The 8,365-nt window shown below is 40.7% G+C and overlaps 1 protein-coding gene across 1 annotated transcript in view; it reads right to left on the bottom strand.

The window, feature by feature from the left end:
• Positions 1 to 513: 513 nt before the first annotated feature.
• The window catches only part of LOC132174857 (E4 SUMO-protein ligase PIAL1-like), a gene marked incomplete at its 5' end in the record, with an annotated part of 38,053 nt that continues 30,201 nt past the window's right edge, over positions 514 to 8,365 (bottom strand). Inside the window, 4 exon segments of the mRNA XM_059586576.1 lie at positions 514 to 1,486; positions 1,784 to 2,650; positions 2,753 to 2,869; positions 3,642 to 3,693. Coding sequence (XP_059442559.1) covers positions 809 to 1,486; positions 1,784 to 2,650; positions 2,753 to 2,869; positions 3,642 to 3,693 — 1,714 coding nt within the window.

Genomic DNA, 8,365 nt, shown 5'->3' with positions numbered 1-8,365 from the left:
TGTAAATTATATCAAATAAAATTAGTTCAGTATAACCATAACCATCAACGTCAACAACCCAACTGAACCTTAACCCCAGGGTGCAATTCGAAGCCTTTTTCACCATTCTGTCCCACCTAAGAATGACATCCTTTGTTACATTTTCAGTAAGCATGTCCGTGTCCATATCACCAGACACATTCATGTCACAGTGAACATGAGGATGATGTGGATGATTTGTAGAAAGCCTCTATGCTCATGTGCATGCACATCCAAGTCGGTCAAAAATTGATTAAAATTAATGTTAAATTACCTGGTGAACTCGGCAGATGAGGTCAAGATCATGTTTCTGAAGGAACTCAGCAACCTTGTCAGCCACAAAAGGCCATATCAGTGACTACTAGATCATCAATTCCAGCAGCATGGGCCGCCATAGTGAGTAATACAACCCATATGCTAGCAGTACTAATACCAGTAACAATTCGCAACAAAACGTATGAGTCCTATTCAAATATGAGGCTCAACCGCATACTATATTGTCAAGATAAATAAGGTAAACAGATTCCCATCTTTTCATTCTATAAACAAATACGTGCAAAAGCTGCACTCAGGAAATTTTCAAATACCCAATTGAGTCTTCCTAAATATACACTAACCAAAACCGGCATATAACAAACCAAGTTAGAACTTTATAAGGTGACCGTGGGATACAAAATTGGTTATGGAATAATATATGTACAGCCTCCCCAAAAGCGTCGAGTCAACATTGATGCATGTCTATAGAATGCTCAGGCAGAATATTTCGACCTCAACTCAGCGGCTGGGTCTATTATTGGGTATTAGGTGTTTGAGGACTGCCGGCATTTCTACTATTTGCAATGAACGCCTGCAGCTGCGGTGGAACACTAGATACTGGAGCCAGATTTGTCTGTGGTCTTGCAGTTTGAGCTGTTTGGGTCGGCTGAATCATGAATTGGCTAAGAGCAGCAGAATAAGCCTGACCTGACAGGCTTCCACGCATTCGACCTGAGGGTCGCCAACTCTGCTCTGATGTTGAGTCCAGCAAACCATCAGTACTTGGAACTGCTTGAGACGTTCCTCCCATATTCCCTCTCTGCTCCCACATTCCATCTCTGATCACATCAGCGTTCACCGGCAAAGAGTGCCCAGTTCTAGATGTTTGATTTACAACTGGCATAGATGGTGCCTGTCTACCAATCTGGACAGAAGGTCGCTGAGCAAGCCAGCTGGCCTGTTGGTTACCGGTACTACCCGCTGCATGACTGATTCCCACTTGTGTGCCACCTTGCTGGATATGGGTTTGTGGGAGGTGTGTAGATGGTCGGGTAGTGCTTGAAGATTGACCCAGTGGCTGCGGAATCCTTGGGTTTAAAACTTGCTGCAGGTGTAAATTTTGGAAATCAGTTAAACGCCGAGAAGATGGTCTGTAAGAACTCTGCAATTGACTTGGTGCTGGCATGAACAAACGATCTTGGTGATCCCGATTCTGCGGGTTTCATGAGAAGCAACAACATAAAGTTAAGACAAAAATGCAGAAAATTTTTACCAACAGGGTATGTCTGTGAACAAACACCAAGAAAAAAAAATCAAAAGCAAGGACCCAACAGAAAAATATTATCCACAATTAAAACAAATTGGAAATCTTCGACCAAGATTAAGTCAATTGGTGCTTCGGGATTGTTTAAGTACTGGTAACCACCCGCCTAATTAAAAGGACAAAGACCACAACATACAGTTCAATGTAATTTAATTCCAACAATGAAGATGAATGAATAACGGACACCTGAGGTGGAATCCCGTGTGCTCTAAAGTGCTGCTGCCTTTCCATGTCACTACATATGGCATTGAAAGCGTCTGTAGTGGGTGCCTCAGAACGGGTAACCTGAGAAGAAATCAAGGAACCATTTGGAGTCGAAGAATTCAAATTATTCCTTGGTCTTTGTTGTGGATTTGGTGCCAGAGACTGGGCTGGCAGGGCCTGAACCGCTATTGGAGTCCTGCTCACAGGTCTGCTTATTGTTAACAACCTCCCATATTCATTGTTAACAGAATTTACATATTGTGACTGTTGTATCTGAAAATCGTTGGGCGAATTTTGACTTTGCATTATGGGGGTGGAGAAATTAGTATTCCCACGTCCCTCAGCTTCTTGATTAAGTGCAGGAGAAACAGCATCAGTCAACACAGGAGGCTGCATAAGATTGGCAAGGATAGGCTCAGAGATACCACCAACTCTTTGGGAATTTGACCTAGCACTGGCATTCATAGACCCGTAATTCAAATAAACTCCAGACCAAAAGGTATCCTCTAGTTGACCAGCAATATTACGACTAGCTCCACCTGTTGGGTTCAATTCTGGTGGCAAAGTTAAATTTGTAGCAAATGGAAGATTAGCCTGAAAAGGTTTCCTGTCTTCAGTTTCACAGTTGCTCATTGCTTCCATCTCATCATTATCCTCAGTAAGATCCAAAACATTAGGAAGGGAAGTTGAAACTCTGCTAGATTCTAGCCCTTCAATCTTTTCTTTCTGGCAATTGAGATTTTCATCACGTGCCTGATCTACATGGTCATCACTTCCCATTATAGCCTTCCATGATCCATCTGCAGAGATAATCACTTCATCAACATTCTCTCCCACCTCTCTTAGGACCTGGGAAGAAAAACGAATTGCTTAATAATGAGAAAAAAAGAAAGAAGGAAAAGAAAAGAAAACTAAAAGCCAAATTGAAAGTGGAAACCCATAACTACTTGCCTTTGCCATATTCTGATCAAGACAAATGTCCAAGTAGCAGACATACTGATTACAATGTGGGCAGCGCCAGGATGGTCTTCTTGAATTTATATCTAGATAGTTACTGAAGTCGAAACACTACAGCAAGCAAAAGTAAGAGAACAACAACAATAACGGCAACAATAATAATGATACAATGATAATGAAGACTAATCAAAATAAGAAATGGAAAAGCCATATCACTTTGTGCACAGAAAAGCAGCACAATTTTAAACTTCAAATGAGTTTGAAGGCAATGGATGCAGACACATATGCAGATCAAGGAACATGTTTACATGTCCCCCCACTCTGTTACAAAATATATACGGCATACTGTAAACATGGATAAAATAATTGTATATGTGTGTGCATATGTACATATAAGGGTTCATTGTACTTTCTCCCCCTAAACTATAAGGTTATTTGCATCGTCACCCACAAACTATTAATTCCGTTCCTCTTGCTGAATTCTCAGCAGTTCTTTTTCCCTTCTTTCTTGCTGAAATTCTCAGCGATCTCATCTCATAATCTCTCTAAGTTTCTTCTCCTCTTTTCTAAATCCTATGCACTTCATTCTCACCAGCTTCCAAGCAAGACCTCTGTTAGTCCCAATGTTTCAAAGTCTGTCCTGCATCATTAGGTATAACAGAAAATGAAGAAATTTTGGCAGTATCAACCCAATAGTTTTTGGGGGTTGAATCCTTAAATTTAAGGTTTAGCGGAACTTGCAAAAAACCTTATAGTATTAGGTATCAAATGCAAGTTATCATATATCCACACAGAGAAACACAGACAAACATATATGGTCCAAATCTCCCCATATGGACATCACTTCTCTGTATGGTATGTTAAAACTGAATGAGGCACTCACCTGAAGATGTTTGCATGAATGTCCTTTGACAGGAGTCTTGATTCGTGTATAGCTGTTTGGGATGAAAAGCAAGATGGATCAATTAGCAGAATATCAATAAACTTTTGTTCGTACAATGATATTGGAAACATGATCTTGCTATAAATTCCCTCTTGTCACCAGAAAAAGAGAAAAAAGGACAAGTAAAGAAGAAATGAAACACAACTGAAGCTTATTACACAATATCAGCACATCAAAACAAATAAAAAATTAATAAATTTTTTTATTATTAATTAAAATAAATAAATAAAAAATAAAAACCATTTTACCCACACTTAATTTATCATATACAGCTTGTTAATGCAAATTCTTGAACTCAAATATCAGAAACCCTTTCAGAAACATGCTGGCGCAATATGAGGGAGGAGGGAGGGTTGACAACACACAAGGAAATATAAAGTATATTTCAGAGCATTGTTTGATTCTGAACTTAAAGAAGTTTATAGGGAAAATTACTGAATCACTCACTCAGTTTTGGGCCTTCATCAAATCAAATCCCTAAGTTTCTATTTTTAGCTCCTTGAGTTTGCCCCCAATTATCAAAATTGATCAATCCTTCCAACCCCACAAACGCCCATTCAACATTGTCAATAACACTTCTAAAGGAACACGCCACTAAATTTTTTTTCTTTTTTTATAAGTAATGTTGCATATCAAAAACCCAAAGGGGCACAACTCTAGTACACATGTAGTATACAAGAAAATGCTGAAAAGAAAAAACATTAAAAAAGCCCTAAACCCGCAAAACAAGCTCTAATCCTGCCTTTACCTCGACTAGAGCTATTGCCTCTAGCATCAAAATTATGGAGCATTCCAAATTTTTAAGCTCCCTCTTCCCCTTAGGTTTGGAAGCAAAAACCCCATCTTCAAGATACCAATGCTCTTCAATGACAAAAAAAATCCATGAGTCTTTTCTCGTCACCTCCAAAAGACAACCCCAAAATGGGAGCAGCTCCCATCGCGCTAAGCATAAACTTGAAATAGCCCTCAACCCCCACCTCTCCATTCTCTCCATTCCATGTTCCAACCAAAACACCCCCCTTTGAGGATTCACCCTCCTCAAGGACAGTACCAGCCACCGACAGGGGGCTAATGGAAAACACCCGAAAACTGAAGAAAGAAGACAATCTCGGCATAAACTGGGAGATCACTGGCCTAGGCGAAGGCAGAGAGATAGCTCCAATGCCAAACGAAGGAGGCAGCCCAAATTTTCCCTCCGCCTCACACGACCCAACAGTCCTTAAACTTGCCTTCAACTTGTGGTGGTAAAACTTCACTGGCTTAGGTGGAGGGCCAACGATCTGCTGGGGAAGTTCATCGGTGAAGTGTGAGCAAACGCACACGGCTCCTGGGCCCTTATTAGCCTCTGATGGAAAAACAAACACTGATGAAGAACCCATCCCCGACACAGCCTCAACAATCTTATTGGACCCATCAAGCATGTTCAGACACCCGCGAACAAGTACCTAGAACAAACCCATCCAACCTAGCATCAACACTCGTGGGCCTGGGAGGAAACATAAAGAAATCACCGGCTTTGACAAGAGGTGCCTGAAAACACCCAACACGGCAGAAATCTTCAGGCGTGGATGTCAGAGTAACCTGCCAGACCACTGTCTTCAGACATGCGGCCACCTCCGGCGAAGCTGCTGGAAACAGAAACACCTCTGGCGAGACAGCCCCACATCGGGAGGGCTTGGACTGGGGCTAAGTCTGAAACTTGAAATAACGCTTTAAGCCCCAGCGCCAGCCACCTTTAAGACACCCGGCAAGCTTGGGCTTAAGAGAGGGCCCAAACCCAAAGCCCTTCAAGCCTTCCAGAAGATCCAAACTGGAATTCGAAACAAAACAGCCCTGTTCTGCTTCCCTATGGGCATCAAGTCCAGCGCAACTAAAAGGCATTCGACCAGCCCGACAAGAACCCGGCCCAACTCATAACAAATATTTCCTAGATTCCCAATCTCTTTCTGAACCGACCGAACGTTGTTCTGGATCTCAATTTGCGCCAGCATTGGACAAGACATCTTTGAATAGGTAGCCCGGTTAACCAGACACTCACCCAGCGATTGACGAAAATGCCCTTCGTCTTCTTCATTGAATAAGCCACCGCCAGAGAATGTGCCGCTAGAGATGGGTTCGAAACACTCTTCTTCTTCGGCAATATCTGCTAGACCAAAATCGCCAGCTTCTCTAGCTCAAAGCAATCCACCACTATACAAGGCTCATCTCCGGCATTCCCCGGCTCAAAACAGGCCGACACCAAGAACAAATCAAGAAGGCGTGAAGACAGAAACTTCAAACCAATGGATTTCGCCTCGGAGCATGATGCCAATCGTAGCACTTCCACAAAGGAACGTCCAAAAGGATACCCAGAAGAAGCTCCCAAAACAACCTTAGTTTGCTTCCCTGGTGAAGAGGGAACCTCATAAACCAAAGACCTAGACTTTCCTATATGAAGCACCAACATCTGCCACAGCTCACCAGCAAACCGACGCCATCCCCGCCCATTACAGCCCTCTGGGAGCCAGATGATCCATTTCTGTCCACCCTCGGTGTTGACGGCCACCTTCAGAAACGTTCCTGGCTTGTTACCACCTCCATGAACCATCAACACCTTCGCATCCTCAAGGTAAGACTTGACGATATCTTCCTTCACCAGGAGCATAATAGCCTCTTCCACTGTAGCCACCAACCAAGCAAAACATTGATGACCCACAAGAATAACCCCAACGAAACCCTTCCTTTGCTGAAAAAGCAGAAAGCTTTTGCTTCAACGGAGAAGCGTCGTTCCATTACAACCTCACCAAACCAACCTCCAAGAGCTTCAAAGACATAGCCACACACCCCTCACGATCCAAAAGGGTTCGAAGCACTCAGCTAAGCTTCGGGATGCAAAAAGAGAGAACACACCACTGAAAAATTACCCACGCAATCCTCAAGCTTTTGCGCAACCCGCCTATCCCACATTAAGAAAATCCTACCCAATGTCCTATGTCCAATCCACATGTTAGCATCCCCATAAATTATGAATCACCTACCTAGAAATATACTCCAATTTCATCTACCTAGAAATATACTCCAATTTCATCTCCTGTAAACAAACAATGCCAGCCTTCCAATGACTTCTAATCCTCGATCTTTTTTCCTTCTCATTCAGGCATCTGACAATTCATGACATTATCCTAGATAGGGCCGGCAATTTTGACACGACCCGCGAACCCGATACGAACACGACACAAAAAAAAGGTATTGGGTTTGGGCTTATCGGGTTCGGGTCGTAATCGGGTCTACCCAATCAAGACCTGGTAATTTCGTGTCTAGTAGGTCGACCCGTCAGACACGGCTACTGTGCCGGGTTTGGCGGGTCCAGACCCTTTCTTTTTTTTTTTTTTCTTTTCAGGATAAGGCAGACGGCACTCTGCCAGTCTGCCTCTCTCACTCGTCGTTCAGTAAACCTAAAGCTCTCTCGGTCAGTCAGTCTCTCACTCTCCCTCTGTCTCCCAAGTCCCTCTCAAGAGTTTTACTTGTTGGATCCGGAAACAACCAGATTGAGCCTTCTTCAAAACCTGTAAAAAAGGAAGAAACAGAGAGAGCAATGGGGAGAGAGAGAGAAGAGGGAGAAACTCCTTCTTTGAGAATGAGACCCTTTTGGTGGTTTGGGCTCTTGCAGCAGGCCCTTTCTTGGGCTTTAGTAGTAGTGTAGCTTTGATTAGGCTATCGGGTCTTCGTAGCCATATATAGGTGTTTGTATTCGGTTTTATCAATGTTAAATGTCTTTCTTTTTTTTTTTTGTGTTTATCCAAAAATAATAATTGGATCAAAATTCAATTACGATCTATCACAAATTCAATTATGATTTTAAAGTCCTATCAATTTTGGAGGATACAAAAGAAACACAAGGAAAACATGTAGCAAAAGCAGAACGAAGAGAAATTCTAAAATCTAATAAAAACTTTACATTTTGTCCATAAAAGTCCACATGGCAAAATGCCACATCATTTTTTTTTTTTTTTTTGTGGAGGAAAAAAGACAAAACAAAAATAAGATGATGTAGCATCTTGCCACATGGACTTTTATGAGTAAAATATGGAGTTTTTATTAGATTCTAGCATATCTCCAAAACGAATGTTATCTAGTATTCGTATTTAAAAAAAAAAAAAAAAAAATTCTATTGGTTTAGATATTACTTTTGACAAGAGAAAATGAGATATAGAATTTTAAGGCCTAAGACAACAAATTTAGGTAGGGCCTTTTTTATATTTAAATATTTAATTAAATGATTTTAATTTAAAAAATTCTCTTGCTTTTTGCCCTTAATTTTTTTTTTTTTTTTTTTTTTCAAATGATTTGCAAAATTCATCTCTGTTATGAGACATTTAATTTCAACAGATTACAGATATCATATTTTGTGTTGAAATATACATAATTTTTTTTTAGTGGAATGTAATTTGAGCAAAATTAAATTTCTTTATACTAAAAATTATTTTAATAAATGAACTTTGTCAATATGCTTACTTGTTTTAAGTTTAGGTGAAATTATGAGTTTAGTAATTTCTTCTGGAGTACAATTACGGTCACTTTCCATTTTTTTTTTTTTTTTGTTTCTTATCCTTTATTAAAGCCTTTAATATCTTGGAACTCAATTTTTTGCATTGATTGTATTGATGTATTATTATTACAATTTT

Source organism: Corylus avellana, chromosome ca3 (assembly GCF_901000735.1).
Source record: "Corylus avellana chromosome ca3, CavTom2PMs-1.0".
Taxonomy (NCBI): domain Eukaryota; kingdom Viridiplantae; phylum Streptophyta; class Magnoliopsida; order Fagales; family Betulaceae; genus Corylus; species Corylus avellana.
Note: the sequence above shows the minus strand (reverse complement) of the source record. Positions and strands in the feature narration are given on the sequence as shown.